The 25,210-nt window shown below is 33.2% G+C and overlaps 1 protein-coding gene across 1 annotated transcript; it reads right to left on the bottom strand.

Annotated features, from left to right (window-relative positions):
- Window positions 1-1,876: 1,876 nt before the first annotated feature.
- On the bottom strand, window positions 1,877-25,210 carry LOC140450794 (purine nucleoside phosphorylase-like). Its single transcript, XM_072544470.1, has 5 exons — window positions 25,004-25,210; window positions 20,313-20,407; window positions 10,956-11,217; window positions 4,744-4,981; window positions 1,877-2,202 (listed from the first exon to the last, which is right to left on the bottom strand). The coding sequence occupies exons 1-5, from the start codon at window positions 25,051-25,053 to the stop codon at window positions 1,948-1,950; spliced, it is 900 nt and encodes a 299-aa protein (XP_072400571.1). The 5' UTR covers window positions 25,054-25,210; the 3' UTR covers window positions 1,877-1,947.

Genomic DNA, 25,210 nt, shown 5'->3' with positions numbered 1-25,210 from the left:
GTGGGTATTTACATGTTATCATACATTTGGTTTTTTCTGCTGATATTATCATATTGTATTTCTTGAATATTGTATTGAAGATGTGTGTTAATCTTTGGAGTCCGTCTTCTGTCTCGGCGATTAATGCGGCGTCGTCTGCGTAATATAATATTTGGATTTCTTTGTTCCCCATTCTGTAGCCATCACCTTTACGTACTGCTTGTATTATTTCGTCCATTATTATATTAAAGAGAAGTGGGCTTAACGAGTCACCCTGGCTGACTCCGCTTTGTACTGGTATACACTGTGTTAGTTTTCCATTTACCCTTGCCTGTATTCGATTATGGAAGTAGACGTTTTCGATGGTTTGTATAATATTGATTGGTATGTTTCTTTTATACAGTAGGTATAAATTATGGGATGGAAATTATGGGAACAGTAGGGATTTGATTTGTAATTTAGATATCTGTTTGTGGGTTTCGGTTTTCTATACACCTGAGTCTTATATCCAGTATCATTCTTTGAGATTAATCATCAACGAAAGGTAATGTGTTATTTTACTCTTTTTTTGTCTGTTCTTTATCGTTTATATTATTAAGGAATGTATCTAACAACTCTGATTGAGAACACATAATCTACATTATTTGTACCATACTTTTTAAGAAGATGTAGAGATACCATACTGTAGGTTTTAAATTTTGTTTCGAAAACTTCCATAAATGTATTCGCTCATAATGGAGATAAAACAAGGCCCATTGCTAGACCAAAATTTTAGTCTTGTTCTAATTGTTAAAGTATTATCTAACTACATATTTGTAAGTAAACTATTTATGTCAAAACTTACTAAAATATTATTTCGAATAAATTCAATATTCGATAATTTATTTAAAAAATGTTGTATTCTCTATAAATGTGTCATTATTAGTTGCAAATGGTAGTATAATATTTAATAAAACATGTGACATTTCACTACGTAGAGAATTTATGGCGCTACCCTGTGATTTAACAGCTGTGATTATAAAACAATCACGACCTGTGAATAACAACAAAATATACTGTGACTGTGATTTCAGTCGCCGAAAATAGGTTTAATCGCCAAAACGTGATATTTCACGTTTTCGTCTCAATCACAGAGTTGTGAAATAAGAGACGAGTAACAGGATAATAAGGAACGAGATAGAGGTAGTTGGCGGTATTGTGAAGTCTCGTTCTAATAAATGCAAAGACAAAGATAATATATCGTTTTTGGAGGAATATGAACATCGCTAGTTTAGTATAATATTAGTATGTAAACAAATATTTGAAGAACATGACAAGGGTATTTAGAGTTTCAGTTGATTGAATTTGTGTAACTCTTCGTATTTGTATAATATTCAATAATTTTTATTCTCATACATTTTTAAAATGCCACCAGTGCCAAATAAAAAAAGGAAAATTAATAGGTTATGAAACTTTTTTATAGAAGTGGATGATAATTATTCATCATGCAATAAGGCAAAGTTGTCCTATAAAACGAGCACATCTAATTTAAAAAAGCACATGCAAGTAAAACATCTGTCCAATCACAGGAAAAAATCACAAAGAATAAAAAATCACGATCACAGTTATACCTGTGATTGCAGCATCACAATTTAGCCCACCACTAGTGGGGATTAGTAATTCTTTCTTAGTCTGCTGGACATCCTTGTTGGAATTAGTATGATTTTGGATACGTTTTCCATTACCATTTTTTTTAATTTTTATTTATTTCCATTCATAACATGCGGGAAATAAGGATGCATAACTTGGGTGTTCTCAATTTAAGTAAAAGGTCTAATATAAAAGAAGGTACGGCGAATTTCCACCTATAGACCATTCTCAGAGAACTGCCATGCCTGCTTAACATAAAGAGTAATGTGAAATAAAAAACTCACTGTGTGTCACTAATTTAAAAGTAATTACAAACATATATTTTTACAATTAATAATCCTAAAATGCTGTTCCGATGAACTCCACGATTTGTCTGACAAATTTCTGAAGTGTCTCCTGTCTTAATTTTCCTACGTCCAATACCTCCTCATGGTTGGCAACAGCTAAATTGTCATAGTCGACAATACATTCGTTTGTAATAAGACTAAAAGCTAGGACTTTCAGGTCGCAATGCCGGGCTGTGATTACTTCGTGGACCGTGGACATGCCTACAGCGTCGGCTCCAAACTTTTTTAACATTCTAAGTTCTGCAACCTAAAATAATAGAAAATTTAAAACAACGTATGGTTTGTCATCTAATCATACATCGAAATCGAAACGACATGAAGCCGGATAATGTCAATTTTTGGTGAAATTTCGTCGGGAGGGTATTAAGAAATCAAACTTAAATTAAAGCCAATACCAGAAAATTATGAAAATTTTTATGAACTCGTTAAAATGGAATACAGGAAGCATATCTCGTGAGGTTCATCATCATCATTTTGGCTTTACAACCCTGTGTGGGTCCTAGCCTCCCCAAGAATTTTTCTCCAGTCGTCCCTATCCATCGCCTTCCTCCGCCAAGCACGTATTTCCATATTTCTCATATCTTGGTCTATGTTATCTAGGAATCTTGTTCTGGGTCTTCCTTTTCTTCTTTGACCAATAGGTCTATCAAGGAGCGTTTGTCTAGCTGGGTCGGTTTGCTCCATCCGCATTACATGGCCTACCCACCTCAGACGTCCTATCTTTATGTGTTTTACGATATCTTATTCCTGGTATATCCTATAGAGTTCGAAGTTGTATCGTCTTCTCCAGACACCATTTTCATTTACCGCTCCATAGATGCGCCTTAGTATTTTTCTTTCGAAACATCCTAACATGTTTTCATTGCTTATTGTTAAAGTCCAGGTTTCTGAACCATATGTTAGGACTGGGCGTATTATTGTTTTGTAGAGTTTTACTTTTGTATTTCTTGATATAACTGTAGATTTAAAAAGGAGATTAAGCCCAAAATAGCATCTATTAGCCGTGCAAATTCTGCGGTTTATCTCTGCGGTAGTGTCATTTTCAGTATTGACGAGCGTTCCCAGGTATACAAATTCGTTAACTGCTTCGATGACGTCATTTTCTATAACAAGTGGCCGTAGTGTTTGTGGTTGCGTACCTATTTTCATGTATTTTGTTTTTTTGGTGTTTATTATTAAACCCATTTTTGTAGCCGCTTCCTTTCTCGTGAGGATACAGAACATAATATATGTAACAGGTCTTGCTCTAGAACGATCAGCAAAAATATAATAGTGACCCATTCTCTGATGAAACAATTGAGCTTGGCGTAGAACTTATGAAAGCGGTACCTAACTTCAAAAATGAAAGATGTAGCAGTTTGCCGAAGGAGCAAGAATTCGTGTCTAAAGAATAGCCATCGTGCGTGGAAATTGTTAAAAAATCTTGACGGCAATGACCGTACAACGTCACACAGGACATAACACAAATAACGCCGGATTAGATTACACACTATCAAATTGTGGTCAAATATTGCAGCATATCTAAAATGTTTGTTTGTGTTTTATTGGCACTGGTTTTAACAACCAACTGATCAGTCAATTTGTTTTAAGTTATCTCTTTATCAAAATGAATTTGAACGGAAGCAAATGACTGGCCTCCCTTACGTTGACGTAACTGCAACTTATGACACTTTTAACCACTAAAGATTGTTAGTAAAGGTGTACAATATGACCAGAGATTTTAGATAAATTGCTAGAGGAATAAAAAAACCAGTTTGACTCAGGGGAATGTATTGGCACACCTCCTTTATAACATATATGCAAAGGACTTACCGAGCCATCCTGAAACCAGACCCTTTATCTGTTTTGATGAAACGGCATTGGCTGTACAAGTTAAATGTTTCGGAGAAAAAAAATAGAAAGTGGCGGCTGCACTAAAAGAGCTTACAGACTACTAGAAAAATAACTTTCTAAAATTAAACTCCTCAAAAACCTCAGTAAGTGTGCGCTTACCATCTAAACAAGCAGTGAGATAGGAAGAAGCTGCACATACCATGGGGAGGTAAGCTATTAGATCACTGCAAAGGACCAAAATATCTTGAGGTAAGACTGGATTGGGCTCTTACATTTAAAAACCACTGCTAAGATACAAGAACCAAAATTTCTTCAAGAAACAACATAGTTCGAAAGTTAACCGTTAAGTTCCGTAACTGGAATAAGTTGGGAGCTAAGCCAACTGTGCTACGGATCTCAGCCCTGACTTTGTGTTTCTCTATAGCGAAATACCCAGCTCCAATTTGGTCCCGTTCTGGCCACACTCGCTACTTTGATCACGCTATTACTGAGACTAGCCGAAGAATATCTGGTTGTTTAAAACCCACTCCAGTATATAAGATATACCCGATAATATGAAATGCTCCTTATACCATCAGAAGAACCCCATCCTCCTATGTTTAGGCAACACGCGGTAAGTTTCATGCGTCACACGACTTCAGTTAAAACCACTGCTCAACAGCCTCGCCTTCAGCTTTGGAGATTTTAGCGTTGGTTTCTTAGGCCCTAAAGAAGTACAAGGGTTATTAGCACTATTATCACGTCGGAATTTTTTTTCAAATATAAAGCGGTGGTAATATTCAGAGGATGATAGATGTGACTGTGGCAAAATACAGAATCCTCAGCACGTACTTGAGACAAGAATACACTCTTCTTGACGTAATGACAGCTAATCAAAAGGTTATCCAAGTTGCGGAGTATTGGCAGCATAAAATTTATAGAAGTGACCTCAACACGAAAAGTAGTAAGTACTTACCGTTTCGAAGTTTGGCCCTCCTAAGCAACTATAAACACCTTCATGGATGTCTCTTCCAAAACCCAGACCAATAGCTATCCTTTTAGCTTTTGTTATTAATTCTCTGTCATAAGGTCTGCTCATGGATGGGAATCTGGGCCCGAATCTTTCATCGTTGGGACCTTGAAGAGGATTGTTGCCAGCGAATCCAACGTAGTTAATGTGATCTTTGACAAGCATTATGTCTCCCACTTTGTACCTATTATATAAAAATATGAATAATGGGAACTACGTTAAATGTTATCTGCAAAATATATAATTTATATTCATTATAAAAGATATAATACTATAAAAGAACGATTTCAGGCTACATTACAGAACTTTTTCGGAATTACTTTTCGATCATCAGTGCTTCTATTAGGTAAACCTGAGTGACGCCACTAAATATACGGGTAAAAATCCTTTAAATGTTGTTAAATTAGTATGAAATTACATTGTTGCTGATAATGTTATAGGATGGTTAAGTTTTAAACGAAATTTACTTCATGGTAACGTAAGATTCCCAAATTGTGGTTGCTGGCCCTGAGGCGAGTCTATGAGGACCTGTAGGTAGCAACTCACAGTACTTTCCCACAGTTAACACATTGGGAAAGTATATTTGGTAAATAGAAGCTCCAACTAAAATTCACGAAAATACAGGTCTGCGGTTTCCATCTAAATACCAATATTACAGGAAGAATAATTAACATACAATTCGAAAACACCAGACACGTCTACAATAAAAATAGTACCCTATCCTTCGAAGAACATCTAACTAAAACATCGGAAAAACTGAAATTCAGAAACAGCAACATCCAAAAGCTATGCGGCACAACATGGGAAGCATTGGCATTCACCCTGCGATCATCTACCCTGAGCTTTGTCTTCTCGACTGCGAAATACTGCTCCGCAGTCTGGCTAACACCCGTATGTACAAAAAATTTATGTCCATTTCAACAACACAATGAGTATAATTACTGGCGTACGCACCCGTAATGGTTGTTCTGAACCACATTCCACTCCCCAAATTATGACGCATATTCTCTGTCACAAATAGGTATACAAACATCATTGACAACGGTAAGGTAACGTTAACGTAATAATTTAGAAGTACGGTTTTAAACTTGTAATATGTGTATTATGTTTTATACAATGTATGTGCATATATGTGCCCATGGTCATACGATAAATAAAGTAAATCCAACGGTCTTGGTTCACTAGATTAAACAAGGAAAGTACCAAGTGCTGTTATGTTATCAAGGAAAAATCTGTAGTATCAGTCATCCATAAAGCCTGTAATTCATTTTCATCTAGAATAATTTTTCCAAATAAATATTTGTTTTTGATTGTTTCGGTTATTTGTTTGAGCTTTTCCTAAATGTTAAAACTATCATGTAAATACATCATGTGCCAACTAACACCAGATCCCACTTATAGGAAGATTTTCTGCCTCCACACATTCAAGCACAATCCAATTTTCTTCAGCCATATATCCATATCATGGATAAATTGAATTGATTAAAATCATGAATGTGTTGCTTGTGTGATTCTATTTCAAATAGGTAAAAGAAATAAAATAAGACTTACTCAATTTAATTTTACTACCAAAACGACCGGTTTCGCTTTCTACACTTGGCAAAGCATCTTCAGGTCAAACGGTACAAAGTAAATTAAACGTTGAAATTATAAAAAGTCCATATTAGGGTGCTCTCTTATAAGGATAAAGATCAAAAAAGTTATAATAATTATGCCAATATTACATTATTAATATGCATAAAATTGATTAAGCAGACTGTAACAAAATATGTGGGACTGCGAGGTTTAGGACGCCAATGTAATAAAAATGTGTATGTGTAATGTAACACAAGTATTTGGAGTAATGTATAGGTAACAAAAAATTTAAAGCTGGCTAGCAGAAGGTGCCGGAGAGTGACTACTTGACACTCAAAAGAGGATTCGGTCAATTTGCATGCCCTACAGAGACCGTAGAATAAGAAAATGAATGACAAGGTAATAAACAATATATATTTAACTAATGTAAATAGAAGTGATTATAGAAGTTGCTCCAAAGTGTGAGTGGGCGCCAGGAAAGTATTAACATATACTTTCGAAGGTATCTTGTAAAGCTGTTTGCTGAAATAAAAAGGGAAACAGGTATTAATTGAAATATTTAGTTTCCACCAAAAATTTAATCCATATCCAAATATATAGTATAATTTTTCTTTTATAACTACCCAGCACCAATTACGTACAGTCAACCTAGTTACTTATATACAAAAAAAAATAAATTCTTTGGTTATACACAACTGATTCTTGATCTGAATTTACAAATAATAAAATATAAGAAAATTTTAATGATATGACTTAAAAAGGTAACGTACTTGCCTACTAGAGATGTAACTCTGTACTTCGGCTTTCAACTAAATGTTCTAATCAAGTAATGAGGACACTATCCTGACGGGATAGATGTCCAAAGGTTTTAATATATAATTATAAAATACCAATAAATAACTCTCTGATTAAATGTGTACACATAAAACCATACAACAGAGTTGAAAGGGAGTATTTAAAAACTCAACCTGTAATTGACAATTAGTCCTTAAACGTTATTTAAAATTATTTAAATAAAAAATGACGGGTCTTTATTATTAGTCTAAGTAATAGGATTTAAAGTTAAACAAAAAAATAGTATATAAAGATTATTAAAATTGATAACAAAACTTAACACAAATTAGCTGTGTTCCACACTCTAGGGTGGTATTTCCAACTGGTTCCCTGAAGTTATCCGGGAAGTCTTATATGAGACCTGGATCTCTGATGGAACAGTTCAGGAAGACGGCAGAGGTGCCAACCCAGTAGGGAATAACTCAATTTCTTTTCTTATATAATCCCCAACAAAAATAAAAATGAATTCTTGATTCTGGACTGAACTTCTGTAGTCGGCTAAGAGTGGCTATAACTCAAATGGTATACACTAAAACAAACTAGAACTTTCTTATTTTTTAATACTTTTCTTAAAACAAATTTAGCTCATCTCTTGCCGCCTATTTATTTTAGTTCAACGAACTTCCTCTGTCCAGAGTTGAGACCAGAATGCCCGATAATTCTTACTTATTAGTCGTATAAGAAGGTCTGCCTAAAACAGCCGCTGGGGTCGCTGTTTAATACCAATTTAGAAATTCAAAATTAAGAAATATTAATGGGATATGGATTTAAAAATTTTATTTAAAAATGTTTAAAGGATTATTGAAGTGACGGACTCGTTACAAGACAAAGTAAAAACCCACAAATTGGTAAGAGATAATATATTGAATTGTAATAAATTAGTAACAAACAAAATACTACTTACATGCCAGTACAAGAATTATTAGTTAATGATTCGTTGTAACGAGTCCGTTACTTTAATAACCAGTAAACATTTTTAAATACAATTTTAAAATCCCAATCCTCTTAATGCTTTTCTGAATTTTGAATTTCTAAGTTGGCTTAAACAGCGACACCTAGGATGATGTAGGGCAACATGATCATCCGGTTAGCAATTAGCGCTCATTCTGGTTTTAACCTTTTGGTAGACAACATCGTTTAACAAAAAAAAAGGGTAGGCGACGGAAGAAGGCTAAATTTGTTTTAAAGAATATTAATTTCGTTGGGAAGGAAGAATATATACAGTTTTTAGTTGTTTCGTAGTGTATACCCGTTGATTTATAAGCTACTTCTAGTCGGTAAGTTGATTCAATTATAAATAAAAGTGTAAAAACCATCAGCCATTTTAACTTCTATAATATCGTCATTTTTCCCTTCGTTAGTGATATATCTATCTGTCATTTATCACATTATTTCATTAACAAACATTCTGGATTTAGATATAGTAATGTTATAAAATTATATCAATTTTCTATTTTACTTCCCGGCCTTAAAAACATATAATTATCAATTTTTAAAACTATCTATTATCTATTAAGACTATCTGTAAACATATTCTGCCTCATATCGTTCTTTTACATTCAAAAATATATCCGTAGCAAGTTTTCGTTAAAAATTATCTATTTGATCAATTTATTTTACATCAAATATTGTCAGACCATGCGAAGGTCACATTATCTACAAAATCATTACAGCTTTTTTCTTTGATACAAGCTTCCCAGCAACTTTTTGTAATATTTCATTTGTTAATAAACCTTGTATTTTTCCCTTCTTTTTATTAAGCGTAAGGAAAAACTGTAACACAATTGTTCTTTTTAGCCTACCCCAAGAAGTTAAATCCAGGATCGAGGATTTTTTTTTTTCATTTATTTTTGGGGATTTTTTTTTACAAGGAGGAAAAGAAAAAGAATTTACGTTTTTGAATTTGCCCATTTGCCCGCCTGTTCCATCAGAGGTCCAGAGCTCTCTCAGACTACTCTCGGACCACTTCAGGATACCAGCCCGAAAGACCTCCCTTATTTAGAGTGTGGAACATTGTTCATTTTTTATATTTTTTTTATTCATGTTAATAATTTTGTTTATAATATTTTTTTTCCAATCTTAAATCATACTGTTTCATTTAATAATAAAGACCCGTCATTTTTTCTAAATAATTATAAAATATATAAGCATTAAAATTGTCACGTCCAGGTCGAGGTTTTAAATCCTCCCATTTAACTTAGTTTGTGCGATTTTATGTGTACACATCTAATCAGAGAGTTATTTATTAAGATTTTATTATTATTATATTTTCAAACCTTTGGACATTTATCCCTTCAGGATATTGTCCTCATTACTTTATTACAACGTTCAATTGAAAGCCAAAGTACAGAGTTGCATCTCTGAGGCAAGTAAATTACCTTTTTAGGTCAATCATTACAATTTTTCCTATATCTTATTATTGGTAAATTTAGATCATCAAGGATCAGTTGCGTATAACCAGGGCATTTATTTTTTTTTGTATATAATTAACTAAGTTCACTGTACATAATTGGTGGTGGGTATTTTAGGGTAAATTTAGATTGTATATATTGGATAGGGATTAAATTTTTGGTGAAAACTAAATATTTCAATTTATACCTGTATCCTTTTTTTGTATTTCAGCAAATAGCTTTACAAGATACCTTGGAAAGTTTATGTTAATACTTTCCTGGCGCCCACTCACATTTTGGAGCAACTTCTATAATCATTTTTATTTACCTTAGTTATATACCTATAGATTGTTTATTACCTTGTCATTCATTTTCTTATTCTACGGTCTCTGTAGGGCATGCAAATTTGCCGAATCCTCTTTTGAGTGTTGAGTAGTCACTCTCCGGCACATTCAGCTAGCCAGCTTTAATTTATTTGTTTTGTTATATCACTCCTCAGTTGTTTTTGTTACATCGTGATACATAGATTCATTAACTAATCATTCTTGTACCCGCATGTAAGTAGTATTTTGTTTGTTACTAATTTATTACAATTCAATAGATTATCTCTTACCAATTTGTGGGTTTTTACTTTGTCTGCTAAATCAATTTTATGCATATTAATAAACACAGACATGTAATATTGGCATAATTACTATAACTTTTTTGATCTTTATCTTTATAAGACAGCATCCTAATATGGGCTTTTTATAATTTCAGCGTTTAATGTACTTTGTACCGTTTGACCTGAAGATACTTTGCAAAGTGTAGAAAGCGAAACCGGTCGTTTTGGTAGTAAAATTAAATTGATTGTGAGTAAATCTTATTTTATTTCTTTTACCTATTTGAATTGATTACTTGGTGAATTACCTAATGTAATTTGATATGCGAATACATACAGGCACAGATAATACATGAGTAATGACGAGAGTCACCGAGGAAGAATAGTGATTATAGTAGTAAGTCGAGTGATTAAATATTGCTAAATTAGTAAAACATGTTATTTGAAGCAAAAGCTAATCTAATCTCAAAGTTGTTTAAGAATTTAAAATATATCTAAATTTATTTTACTGGTATTGAATTTGTAATAAAAATCAGATTGAAGATATCAGGAGCAGGGAAGAGTACTTAAGAAAGAATTTGGGGACCTATCTTATTAAAACATCCAAAATAATGCTAGAAGATAGAGGTTTTCTTCTTCAGTTAATATTAATAAAATTGTATTCATTTTAAAATACGACTTTTACACAAGATAACTTAAAAAACTAAAGTATAAAATAATTTTCAACATATCATGTAATAATATGAAAAGTATCTTACTTTGGATTTAGTCCTCCAGCAGCATTGGTAGCTATAAGATGGGTGATTCCTAATAATTTCATCACTCGTACAGGCATTGCACATAACCATAAAGGATACCCTTCATAATAGTGGAATCTGCCCTTCATACAAATTACAGGGATTCCTCCAACATTACCGAAAACGAGAGCACCGGCATGGCCTTGCACTGTACTCTTTGGGAAGTTGGGTATGTCTTCATATGGTACAGTAACTTTGTTTTCCAAACCATCTGCCAAGGTACCTTTAAACAAATGGTCAATTTTGTTAAATATGGCTTTTGTTCTTAAAGAATATACAAATGGAATTAATATGCCGAATTTCAGGTTTAGTAAGCCATTGTTGACATCTTACATTACTACGCGTTGAAGGGCCAAAGCAGGAAAATATGTCAGATAATAGAAAGATAAGAAAAAGTATGCAGTATAGGACAAAATAATGTCTATAAATTCATTATAAGTCAACTGCATTCTTCTTCAGATACCATCTTCGTTACGAAAGACGGCTATAATTATGACTATTGCGATTTTGGAACATCTGCTCTAGTGAGCTGATTTGAACTATATCCAAGCATTCCCATCCAAATTTCTGAGTCAGGATATAGTCTTGTTCCGATGCTTTATTGCAGTTATATGTCAAAAGAGTTAATTTCCATTATTGTACTTTTGTATAGTATCCACGCTTAGAAACCGTAATAAAATACACTGAACACGTAACATTTAATTAATCGCGTCTTTACATTCCGATACAAATCATCACCAAATATAATTTTCTTCATTCAAAACATGACAAAATTTTCTAGTGCTTTCTTTATTCTTGTTCTCTTCATCATCATCATCATCATGATGCAACCTCTTCTGTCCACTGCTTGCCATAGGTCTCTCCCATTTTTCGCCACTCTTCACGGTTCTGTGAGTCTTGTTACCATTTCTTGGATATTCGTTTAATGCCGTCCATCCAGCGTGTTGGTGGTCGTCCTCTGCTGCGTTTGTCTTTTCTTGGGCGCCAGTCAATTAGTTATCTGATCTATCTTTTAGTCTCGCTATGTGACCTGCACAATTCCATTTCAGCTTGGCTATATGTTCGACGACATCGGTGATACCTCTTCTTTTCCTTAGGTCTTGGTTTCTTATTTTGTCTTTTTTTTTTTGTCACGCCCAGAATTGATCTTTCCATGAGCCTTTGTTGTTTTTGTGAGAGTGAGAGTTTCTGCCCTGTATGTCATAATAGGAAGAACGCATTGGTTAAATGTCTTCCGTTTCATAGCTATCGGGATGTTGCTCTTAAAGATGTCTCTTAATGAACCATACGCCGCCCAAGCAAGTGTTATTCGCCGTTGAAATTCACAGTTCTAATTATCCTTGCCTATTCTAATTTCATGACCGAGATATATGTACTTTTCTGTCAATTCTACCACTTGATTTTGGATGGTTATGTTTTCGGTGGGAACCAAATTTGTCATAAATTTTTTCTTACTGATGTTCATTTTTATAATAGACCTATTGTTGAAGATACGTTTTCTAATTCTTGTAGCATTTGTTGTACTTCACGCAGATTTTGGTAATAAGTACTATATCGTCGGCAAAACGCAGATGATTGAGCATTTTCCTGTCTATTTTTATTCCTCTATTTTCCCACTTTAGCATTTTAAAGGCGTATTTGATGACCGTTGTAAATAATTTAGGTGAGAGAGTGTCGCCCTCTCTCACACATCGCTTTATACGAATTTCTCTGGTGGTATCATGTAGTTTTACACGCATTGTGACGTTTTGGTACAATATTTGTGCTAACTTTGTAAGCCAGTAGTCTATTCTACTATTGTTCAAAGCAGTTATCTTCTTCTTCTTGTGCCACTCCTATCGGAGATTGGAAATCATCAAGACTATCCTGACCTTGTTTACAGCTGACCTAAAGAGTTCATTAGTGGTACTGCCAGACCACTCTCTCAAATTACGCAACCATGACATTCTTCTACATCCTGGATTCCGTTTTCCTTCTATTTTTCCTTGCATTATATTTTGAAGTAATGCGTATTTATGTCCTCTCATCATGTGACCCAAATATTTGAGTTTTCTTCGTTTGATCGTTAACAAAATTTCTGGGTCCTTTCCTATTCTTCGCATTACTTCATAGTTTGTGACTCTTTCAACCCAACTTATCTTCAGCATTCGACGGTAGCACCACATCTCGAAACTTTCAATATTTTTTATGTTGTTCTGTTTGAGCGTCCAGCCCTCTACACCGTATAATAGCGTGTTAAATATGTAGACCTTAGCATTCTTATTCGTAAAGGGATGCTTATATCTCTGTTGCAGAAGAATTTTCTCATCTTTATGAAGGTGGCCCTGACAATTTCGATACGTATTTTTATTTCATTGTTTTGGTTTCCAGTTTCGTTTATTGAAATACCCAAGTATTTGTAACTTGATACTTTTTCAATTTAAATGCCGTTTATACTAATATGTGCTGGTTGTGTCATGTTCTTACTGAAGACCATATACTTGGTTTTTTTGATATTGATACTTGATGCCATAATTGTTGCAGGCAATATTTATATTTGTAAGTAATCGTTGTAATTCTTCTACTGTTCGTGCAACTAGTACAGTGTCGTCTGCGTATCGAATATTATTTACAACCTCTCCATTGATTACGATTCCTTCGTTTGCTTGCAAAAGGGTTTCCTGGCAGATGCTTTCTGCTTTCTAGCTTTCTGAGCAATTATAATGCTGTCTAATTCCACGCTATCGAAGACTTTGTGAAAGTCTACAAAGATAAGTACCAGTGATCTGTTACATTTTATCGATTTTTCTATTAAGGTTTTTACTATTTGTAGGTGATCGTTTGATCCGAATTTTCAGCGGAAGGCAGCTTGTTCTCGGGGCTGGTAGAAATCCAACTTTTTTTCTAGTCTTGTCGTAATTATTCGGGTAACCGTTTTATAGATGTGGTTCAATAAGCTGATTGGTGTATAGTTTTCTAGGTGCGCCTTGTCTCCTTTCTTGTTACTGCATTGTTCCACGTTTCCTGTATGCAACAATCTGTTTAACAAAGATTAAACAAAATTTTTATTTGGTTGCGAAGGGCACGTTCGCCCATCTTTATAGCTTCTATTACGACTCCATCTTCTCTGGTGCTGTTGTTTTTCATCTTTTTCATTGCGTCTTGGATTTCGCTTAGTGCGATCTCTGGTATGAGCTCTGAACCCTGGTTGATGATTTTGCGTGATGCGGCGGCTTCCAAGTTCGTTGGGTCTTCTCTTGACTTGTGTATAGTTCTTGATAGAAGTCTACAACTATGTGTAGTAGTTCTTCTCCATTTGATATGGGGACTCCTTCTTTGTTCTTTAGTTTGTGTATTTCACATTTTCCATTGTTTAGCCGTCTTCTCAGGACTTTCAGACTGTTATTCTCTTCTATAGTTCGGTGGACCTTTTCATTCTTAAATTTTCTTAAATCTTTCCTTATAGCTTTTGATACGTCTTTATTTATTTTTCGTAGTGTTTCTTCGTCAATGCTTTCGTCTTGTTCTCATATTTACAGTATATTCATACTTGTTGGTTTAAATTATTAGTGTATCTAGATAATTATACTTACTCGATATAGCTAACTATAAACGATAATACGTACTTCTTACTACATTCTATGATGTTTATTGCAATGTTTCTAAGAAATGTATTAGAGATTTTGTTTGGACGACATTTGTTTTTAAAAAGTAGGTTTGGAATTTTACGACAGATTCAGACAGTACTCAGATGACATAAACCTGAGGGCTGCTTATGCCAATCGTGGTGTGGGTGTTAAAGTTGAACATGAGGATTTGGTAGTCTAAATTAGGTATCATATACACTAGAAAAGTGTCCAGAAAACAACTTAGTTATCTTTTATATTTTCTGATTTCCTATTATTCAAATGCATACCTACTGCTGGGCAAATAATTTATTTTTAGAATATTACTGACACACCTTTACAAAGATGTCGTGGATTTATTAGTGATTGTTCAGTTTTTTTCAGAAACGAAACGAAAGGCAGAATTTACAAAACAGTCATTAGACCAATAATGACATACGCGGCAGAAACAAGACCTGACACAGAGAGGATAAAAAGGATGTGAGAAACAGCAGAGATGAAAACACTTAGAAAAATTGATGGTAAGACACTATGGGACAGAGCTAGAAGTACAGATATACGACGTAGATGCAAGGTGAAGAACATCAAAAACTAGGTAAAAAATAGAAGAGTAGAATGGAACGATCATATAAGCCGAATGACAACAAATAAAGTAGTTAAGACGGCAAGAGGTTCCCCAATAGGAAGACGATCAGTAGAAAGACCACGAAAACGATGGAACGACAACTTACTAGAGGCACATTGAAAAACAGACAGAGTTATGTCTATATAAAAAGAACAAGAAGAAGGCTGCTGTAAACCCATGGTACAAGTACCATGCTGTAAACCTAACCTACAAGATGGCAGCCAACTAATTTTATTATAAATAGGCAAGTCGTGTACCTTGAACCTAGTAGAAGTATTGTATCTTGAATCGGTTACATTAAATATATTACATATACATTAGTTACATTATTTTAAAAAATAAAAATATAAAACGTGCACTAAAGCTTAATATATACAGGACCTTAATAAGACCAGTTTTGATATATGGGGCTGAAACGTGGATCTTATCTCAAAATGATAAAAGACTTCTTGGTATTTTTGAGAGAAAAATTCTTAGAAAGATTTTTGGGGCCGTAAATGAAAATGGGCTATGGCGTCGAAGATACAACTTTGAACTGTATCAGTTATACACCGATCCAGATATTGTGAAATTCGTTAAAGTGCAGAGACTTAGATGGGCTGGACACATTGCTAGGATGTCAGATCACGAATACACGAAGAGATTAACATTTTCAAAACCAGAGGCCACAAGAAGCAGAGGACGACCACGAATGAGATGGATTGATGATGTGGAAGAAGACCTACAGATTCTAGGGGTTAGAAGATGGAGGGAAGTTGCCAGGAATCGACAGGAGTGGCGACTTCTTTGTGAGCAGGCCAAGATCCACAACGGATTGTCGAGCCACTTATGATGATGATGATACATTAGTTACATTAAATATATTTAGGCTAAAAAGTATGACTTTTGTACAATGATTAATTATAAACAATTAATAATAATGCTATAAATGTGTTTAATGTAGTTAAATGTATTGCTGTAGTTAAAACCATAACATTAAATAAAGCATAATTGTCCTAATAATCTTGTTTAAATTTAAAGAAAAAGTGAAGAAAATGTAGGCCTACGCATTAGGCTCTAATTAAACCAAATAAAGACAAAATGATATTGACAGAGTTATCACATTACAATTATAAAATTAATAATATAAAATCGTCCTTTAAGAAGGAGAAGGATCTTCTTTTAAACTACATACTCAATGCATCAAATCTTTATTACAGCTTGACTTTAAAAAAAAATTTAGGGAATTAGCCTATCAACTTGCTAAAGAAAATAAAAAATCCTATGATCCTTCATGGGAGACTAACAAGATGGTTGGCAAAGAATGCCTTTCATGCAAAGAATGCAAAGAGGATTTAGATAAGAATCCTGCAATATCACTGTGTAATTTATGGAATTGTGATCAGAGAGGTATTTTAACAGTTCACGTGCCACCAAAAATATTAGCTACCAAAGGTATCAAGCAAGTAGGAAGCATGACTAATGCTGAAAGAGGTACTAATGTCATAATGGTTGCAGCAGTAAATGATGGGTGTACGTTTATGCCACCAAGGTTAATTTTCCCCAGCAAAAACTTTAAAGACCACATGTTACAGGGTGCTCCAGTGGGAACCATTGGGGGAGATAATCCAAGTGGTTGGTCAAATGAAGACCTATTTCTGGATTTCATGAAACATTTCATTAAATTTAGTTATGCCAGCCAAGCCAATCCAGATATACTCTTAATGGACAACCACGAAAGCCATATATCTGTCAAGACCATCAAAATGCCAAAGGAGTAACTTTGATTACATTCATCCCCACACCAGTCAGAGACCACTTGACAGGGGAGTATGGGCTCTTCAAGGCCTACTATAATACTGCCATGAAGAACTGGATGGGTACACCAGAAAATTCTGGTAAACAAGCTACAATTTATGACAGCAAAACTAGTAAGACGAGCATTCCCACTAGTTTTTACACCGAGCAATATAGTTAATGCGTTCAAAAAAACAGGATTATATTAAGTAAATGAAAACATATTTCCTGAAAGTGAGTTCTTAGACACTGTTAGTCAGCCTATTAGATATTGAATCTGAAAATTTGGATCATGATACCCTACTCGTATTGTGTTTCTGAAGGCTTTCAAAAAAAACAGCGACGCTGAAATTGGTTTTTACAGTATAACGCAAGTAACATAAAATATCGTCGGTATACTGCGAAAACCAGGTAAATGACAAATTTTAGAATATTGAGTTAAGTACCTATACCAAAATTCTCAGCTTTTCCGCTCTACATACAGGTAAAACCCAATAAATGATACGACTTACCATGCAGCAGATAATTTATGTAATAAACAAATAAGTTACACCTAACTAACTTTTCATATTCAAATAAAACAATATATCGCTACTTACTTCCATAAAATTAAAGTTCTGTTGCATGTAAAACAAAGTAAGCCCGCATATATTATCATGCTGGACAACAATATATTTCTACTACTGCATACCATATTTAGTAAAAAGGTGATAAGTGTCTTTAATACATTTTACGTGTATGATTTATTAAAATTTCTCTTTCATATCGACTAGTAAAAACCTTTAAGTACACTTACTTCCTTCTACCTGAAAACGGGTTGAGTTAAAATTTAGAAGTGATTACTAAGCTAAAACTATAAATGATCTTAATGGTGTTAAGTTAAAAGATTATGCTAAAATTAAGCAGACTATTAAATAAAATTGCTTCTCTTCTATATTTGTGGATAGGAAAAAAGTTTTAAAATACTTTGTTAATAGGTATTAATTAGTTACTTGTTGTGCAATATCTTTTGTTTTTTAAATTTCTCTGAAACTGAAGACAGCAGTTCAATTGTTGATGATTCTCAAAACAATATAGTCTCAATGATGGACTCCATTTTTGATAGTGACTTTTCAGATGTAGACCCCACATATCAGCCAAGTGAAGAGGGATCACTTTCTGTAGGAAGTCTATATGAATTACAAACAGCTGACCTTGATAGCCTAAGTTATGAGAAAGAAAATATTGAAATAGGGGCACCCACGAACAATTTAGTGTCAACTGAAATAGCAAGGTTAGGTTAGTAAATCTACTTCCTGACAAAGTATGGAAAGACGTACATCCACTAAAACGTTGGTGAAAAGCTAACTCCAAAGAATGGGTAATAAATGTCGCAAAAAGGAGGCGTGCTAAGGGTTTGCCTTATGAGATAAAAAAAAAGAATAGACCAGCAAAATTTTCAAAACCAGTTAATTGTTCAGCGGTAAACACAGCCAAATAAAACAAACAGTGAAACCCGACAAATCGTGAAGGCTCATATTGAGTCTTTTCCAACCATGGGCCCACATTATATTCGCCAAAGTTCAAAGCGTAGATATTTGGACAAAAATTTAAGCATAAGAAAAATGTACCAACTTTATATAAATGACTGTGGGCAGAAGAAACTGGAAGGTGTTAGCGAAATTACATATCGAAGAATATTAACGACTATAATTTAAGCTTTTTTGTTCCTAAAAAAGATCAATGTTTAGTTTGTAATAAATATGATAGGTTTAATCCCACTGACAAATCGAATCGAAGACAGTTACAAAGAACATCAGAAAAGAAAAGAAGTATGTAACCTTGAAAAACATAATGATAAAAAACGATCTAATGAACAACGGGATTTTGTTTCAATTAGTGTCGATCTACAGGCCGTACTACAGATTCCAAGTAGATTGCAAACAGCTTACTGTTTTGCCTGATCCGAAATTAACGGTAGACGAGGAAGTTCTGAAATAGGAAGCTTACTATAAGCGAAAAAATAATGTGGTTGAAGATCAAAATAATGAGATTCGTGAAAGGAGAGACAAACAGAATCTATTTTAATGATGACATGTCAACAAGCTTCAATTATTTCCTTAGTGATACTGCCGTGTAGTAAACAAGAATAAACACGCCAAGTAGCATAGCAAGAAAGAGAAATTTGGTACTGCTATGTGATAAGGGAGTGATACCGGAAGAATATCACGGGTGGCATCGTAATTTGAAAACGGGAAATGATGTAACAGACATCTTGCCAGAGCCTGCTTTCAGTAACGAATCGGGCGAGGAAGCCTCATAATAATATTTATATTATTATAATATATAATATTGTTTTTATGATATTCGAAATAAGTTTGTTTTTTTCTATAAAACTGCCTATCGTTCATATAAATAATAACACAAACAGCTGTTAATAAAATTTTCAGGGAAAACCAATTAAATGTCATAACTATCGACTAATACCTTAAAACATTGCTATTACCTAGTAAAAGCCTCATATCTCGATCACAAAACTGACAAATAATATACTTGGTTTATTATATTTGTGTTAAATATGTTATTTGAAGAGTAACTGATTTATTTAGATTTACAGGTAAAACCAGGTAAGTGATCGCATTTCCAACTTAAATTTAGGATTAGTCAGATAGGTGTCTCAACTTTTTCAAAATAATGATAGAATATCGTTTCAGATATATGCATCTTTCATTAGAATATCTAATATCAAAAACAAGCTGACTGCTTAATTCACAATAAAGAACTAAACTTTAAAAACGTTTTTTCTCGATTTCGGTATTCTGACATTTACCTGGTTTTCGCAGTATACCGACGATATATTAGTAAATATAAAATAGAAAAAGTATATTTATATTTTAATTATTTTATATGAAATAAGTTACAACTGTTTATGGAATATTATTTAACTACATACAACCGTTGATTAAAATATTTCAATCAACGATACAACCTAGAAAACATTATTTTATATCACTTTTCGTCTATTCAAAATGGAGTATGGAAACAACCTTCAATCGGCCTTTAACCTCTTTTATTATCATTACGAGACTTGAAAGTATTTAAAAATACTAACCTCTGTATGATTTAATATTTTGTTTTTCATAAATAAATATAAATTCAATTTACCGTAGAAAAATTGTTTATTCTTTTAGATAAAATAAAAATACTTTGTTATATATTATACATATATTATATATTATACGTAGCAATTTTAGGTTACCTTATTGTGAAACGTGTACCTAAACAAATAAAAATTAAAGTACAGGTTATATAAGCACTTATTTCGATACTCACCCAAGCCAGATCCACAAATGATGCCAACTTTAGGACTAATAGAGACTGATTCCTTTAAAAAATCTGCAGTTTCTTTCAGTGTTTCGTAATTGTATCTGGAACGTCAAAAACATATTATAAGATACTTTGCCTCAAATCAGGTATTCACACTTACAACAAGGGGCGACTGTAAGGGAAGGAAACGACATCTTGAAAAAATTGAAAATAAAAAGGGTATATGGGACGAAGGATACACAGACACTTACCGACCGTGTAGTGGAAGCATGTGATAAATACGGCATTAAATTTAACTGTAACAAGTCTGCAATTCTTATAGTAGGTAAGCAAAAACGGTGAATGGCAAAATCAATCTAGAGCAAGTAAAAACCTTTGGAAAGTATACATTTTTGTCATTTCTAGGATTCAGTCAGAGCATGGAGCAGTTATGCGCTTTCCACCTTTTTATATGGAACTTCCATGTTCACAATTTTATAAATCTACTAAGTATGCTTGGCATCGTAAAAAGTCATGTGGACCAACGTGATTGCCAAGATCTGCAGAGGATAGGCATTAAAAGAAGAAGAGCGAAGAAGAATATATGAATCTGAAAACTAGTTAGTGAGAAATAAATCTAATAGATATGTTTGAAAGATAGGAGTAAAAAATGCTAAGAGGAATATATGAAGGAATTACCAAAAATACAGAAATTATGTGGAGAAGAAGATAAAAATAAATAAACAGAAACTCTATATAACGACATAAAAATAACAAATCCCATAAACTCACGAAGAGCAGCTGGGTTAGAAAATTTGCAAAACCTAAAAATAAAAGAATATCTAAATTACTCCTGCTGCGAAATTTGGTATAAAAATGTACTAGTAATGGGCAAGATATAAAAAGCATAAAGACAGAATATTTTAAGAAGGAATTTTAATGGAAAGAAGGAATAAAGACATCTGGTAAAGAACTCTAAAATATAATAGTTTGCAATTTGTGAGATATGTTGTATTTAGAATGTTATAATAATTGTATTGTACGATATTAAATTGCAAATTTAAGCATGAAAATAAAGAAAGAAACTCGATGTAGGATTTCCTCGATGACTATACAAATAGGTAACTACAACGTTAAAATTTTACATAAAAAACTAATATTTTTAGTTTTACACTAATTAACACCTTCTCCTCTATCGTATAAACACGTCATATCATATGAACAGTCCCTAATTTCCATAAAGTACAGAAAAAGACTACACGTTTTTGGTGAACTTGGACGTATTCCTGGATCTTAAATGAAAGGCCTTTTCCACTACTATAAAGTTACCTTCCACAAGGAAACTGAATTTCTGTAGTTGGCTGTATACCATGAATCATAAAAATTTTTATTTAAAAAATTCCTTTATAAATTTCCTCAAGAAATTGACTCCTTTTGTTGGGCTATGGTTGTCCACGACAAATACTGTGGTTTATTACCATCTACCCTTCCTTCACCGAAGAAGAAGTAGTAGACAATGGATTGATGCCGGCATTCTCATTTCGAGAATTTAAACTTTAATATCGAATACAATTTGAAAAGAAGATAATAATAATAAATATATACATTGGAATAAATAAATACTTAAATGGAGATAGCATTAAATAGAAGATAAATGAGGAATTAAAATATGGAAGTCGATTATTATAATAATAGATGGATGACTCGATGTCAGATCCAACTTCATCGGTCTGGACCACTTGAGATTGGATTCCTCCCGTTGATGGACTTTTAAAGCACCCTCGGGATGAAATTAGCATTTTTTTCGAATATTATATTCACGAAGTGGTGATAGCGCCAAAGAGTATACCACAACACGCGGGCCGTTATTTGAACATCTCGAATAAAAACACTAAACAAAAAAAAAATACCTAACGAACTCCTAAAGTACGGAGGAGTAGATCCGACCAAACAACTACTAAAATTTATCCAAAAAATAATAAAACAAAGAGAATTTCTCAATAATGGAAATCAAGCATCCTAATACCACTCTTTAAAAAGGGAGGCAAATCGGACCCGGAAAATTACAGAGGAATTAATTTATTAAACAACACTAAAATTAACAACCAAAGTGATAACAAATAAAATGAATGACATTATAACACTAACAGAAGAACAACAAGGTTTTAGCTAGGAAAGATCATGCACCTACGCTATATTTATAATGAAGCAAGTGCAAGATAAATCACTAGAATACAACAAAACGCCATATCTATGTTGCGTAAACCTTAACAAGGCTTTTGACCGGGTCAAATGAAAGGACGTTATCTACTTATTGTATTCAAGAGAAATATCCTTAGGAATAATTAAAACAATCGAAAATATCTACCAAAACAATACAATAAAAGTAAAAGTAGAAGAAGAACTAACTGACCCTATTGAAGCTGGCAATGGGATAAGACAGGGAGATTCTCTGAATCTTCTATTGTTTAACCTGATTATAGATAAAATAATAAAAAAAGTAAGACTACTAAAAAAAAGTAAAACTAAAAAAGGATACCCAAAGGAAGAAAGACAACTTAAAATAATCTGCTTTGCAGAAGATGCAATACTACTCTCTCAAAGTGAAGATGATTTACAACGTATGCTACACCAATTTAATATACTGCCAGAAAATTTAACATGTTAATTTCCCTAAAAAAAAACAAACTTTAGAAGGTCAGATAATAGAACAAGAACTAGGCATCACATTATCTAGCTAGGGAAAGCTCGAAACAGAAGTGGAAAATCAAATAAATAAAGCAAACAGAGCTGCATGTTGCTTGAATAAAACATTATGAAGAAATAAAAATATTGGCAAAGAAATGAAAGGCAGAATTTACAAAACAGTCATTAGACCAAAAATGTCATAAGCGGCAAAAACATGACCTGACCAGAGAAAGCAAAAAAAAATGTTAGAACAGTAGAGATGAAAACACTTAAAAAAATGATGGTAAAACACTATGGGACAGAGCTAGAAGTACAAATATAGTATCAAGGAATGGGTAAGAAATAGAAGAGTAGAATGGAATAATCACTTAAGCCGATTGACAAAAAATAGAGTAGTAAAGACGGCAAAAGACGATTCTCTAATAGGAAGACGATCAGTAGGAAGACCGCGAAAACAACGATGGGACGACAACTTACTGGAGGAACGTTGAAAAACAGACAGAATCATGTCTACATAAAAGAAGAAGAAAAAACAAAAGAGAGGAGCCATAAAGCATTAATGGACCGTTCTACCTGAATATACATGTCTGAATATTTGAGAGAAGAATCGAAACATCTAGAAATAGATTCAGTACAGAAAGGTTGTGCTCCAAGAGACATCAAACGATGTATACGAAAAAAATAATTAAAAACAATATCACCAAGCGAGAATATGAATAGACATAAGTTTTATCTATTGATATTCTGGGTGAGTCCTGTTTGGATACTTGATGCACCACGTAGGCTGTTATTGCTATACAGCTAGGCTGTTTTCCTTGTGTTAATTGTAGATGTAAGTAGGTAACGTATAAGTATTGATTTTTCTTAGGATTTTTGTACCGGTCATTCTCCTACTTCAGCTAAAATTTAACATTGGCATATAAAACCACATTTCAAATTCATGTGGCTTTTTATACATATTTCAAAATCCATGTTGTGCTTGATGTTTGGTCATTTTTCAACACAACACGTTTCGCACATTTTGATGAACCCCACTTTTGTTACGTTAATTCGTATTTTTCTAATTTATTTTGAATGGTCTAGTTTAACGTTGTTTTTTTCCTAGACATATGCTAGTCGTTCCGTGTTTGTCTCCAGTCTCATTCTCTCACTAGCTTTTCACAAGAGATCCATCACTAACTTCAGATGCTCTTATAATTCTGTAAGTATCATCCACGTATCTTCTTCTTCTTCAGCTTGCATTCGTCCACTGCTGTTTGATATCATCTGCCCACCTCTTTTGTGGTCTTGCAAAATAGAAGGAAAGCGAGGAATTGGAAGAAAAAAATTGTCCTGGTTACGTAATATCAGAAACTGGACAGGACTTGGATTTGAGGAACTCTTAAGAACAGCTGAAGATAGACAAACGTTTGCCACCATAACCGCTAACCTCCATTGATGGAGACGGCACTTGAAGAAGAAGAAACATATTTTTAATATATATTTTTTTTTGAAAAATTGTGTAATATACATTTATTTATAATATCAGTACATTATTGTACAAGCTACAACATTTTGAAAGTATTATCTGAAATTTTGATAAGTACAAAAATATTAAAAATTAAGAATATGACTTGATTCGGAAAATTGTTTTTTTTTTATTATAAGTTATTTGTTAATAAAAATTTCCAGTCCACTGGGAAAAATTTAAAAAATATATATTTGAACTTAAAAAAATATATAGAATCGAACAAAAAAGGTTTGATGCGTTAGAAATGCAAAAAAATAGTGGGTATATTCCGTTTCTTAGCCGTTTTTATAGGGGTAAAACGGTGTCTTATTATAGTTTAAAACTATTCTTTTAACGTTGCCAAAATACAGGTATCTGAATTAAAGTCATCGTCATTTGGATCAAAATGGTACCTACTTTCCAAGCAAAAATTTACAAACTACAAAACCAAATAGCAGAAAAGAGGTAAACTGTTTCAAGAAACAATTACAAATGTGCATAAAATAAAAACCAGAAAAAATAAAAAGAAAAATTTTCTTACTTTTCATTATCTTCATTTTCAAAGTTCCCAGGAATAACAATCATCGACATGTTTTAAAAACAAACAAAATTTTTGAAAAAATAAATATTTACACAAGGAAGACACAGCCGCGTTCGAAAATTATGCAAAACTAATTATATCAGGAAAATTGCAACTATTTTATGTATACCTGTATCTTGTCTCATATTCTATTTCTAACTAATAAGA

Source organism: Diabrotica undecimpunctata, chromosome 1, assembly GCF_040954645.1.
Source record: "Diabrotica undecimpunctata isolate CICGRU chromosome 1, icDiaUnde3, whole genome shotgun sequence".
Classification (NCBI taxonomy): domain Eukaryota; kingdom Metazoa; phylum Arthropoda; class Insecta; order Coleoptera; family Chrysomelidae; genus Diabrotica; species Diabrotica undecimpunctata.
The sequence above is the reverse complement of the archived record's forward strand: the minus strand, read 5'-3'. Positions and strand labels throughout refer to the sequence as shown.

What these genes read in the sequence shown, in the direction of transcription:
- LOC140450794 (XM_072544470.1), bottom strand. Translation starts at nt 25,053, where the DNA reads ATGTCGATGATTGTTATTCCTGGGAACTTTGAAAATGAAGATAATGAA. An exon ending in GAAAATGAAGATAATGAAAA is followed by an intron (nt 20,408 to 25,003) that starts GTAAGAAAATTT and finishes TTGACGTTCCAG; the next exon opens with ATACAATTACGAAACACTGA. An exon ending in CATTTGTGGATCTGGCTTGG is followed by an intron (nt 11,218 to 20,312) that starts GTGAGTATCGAA and finishes ATTTGTTTAAAG; the next exon opens with GTACCTTGGCAGATGGTTTG.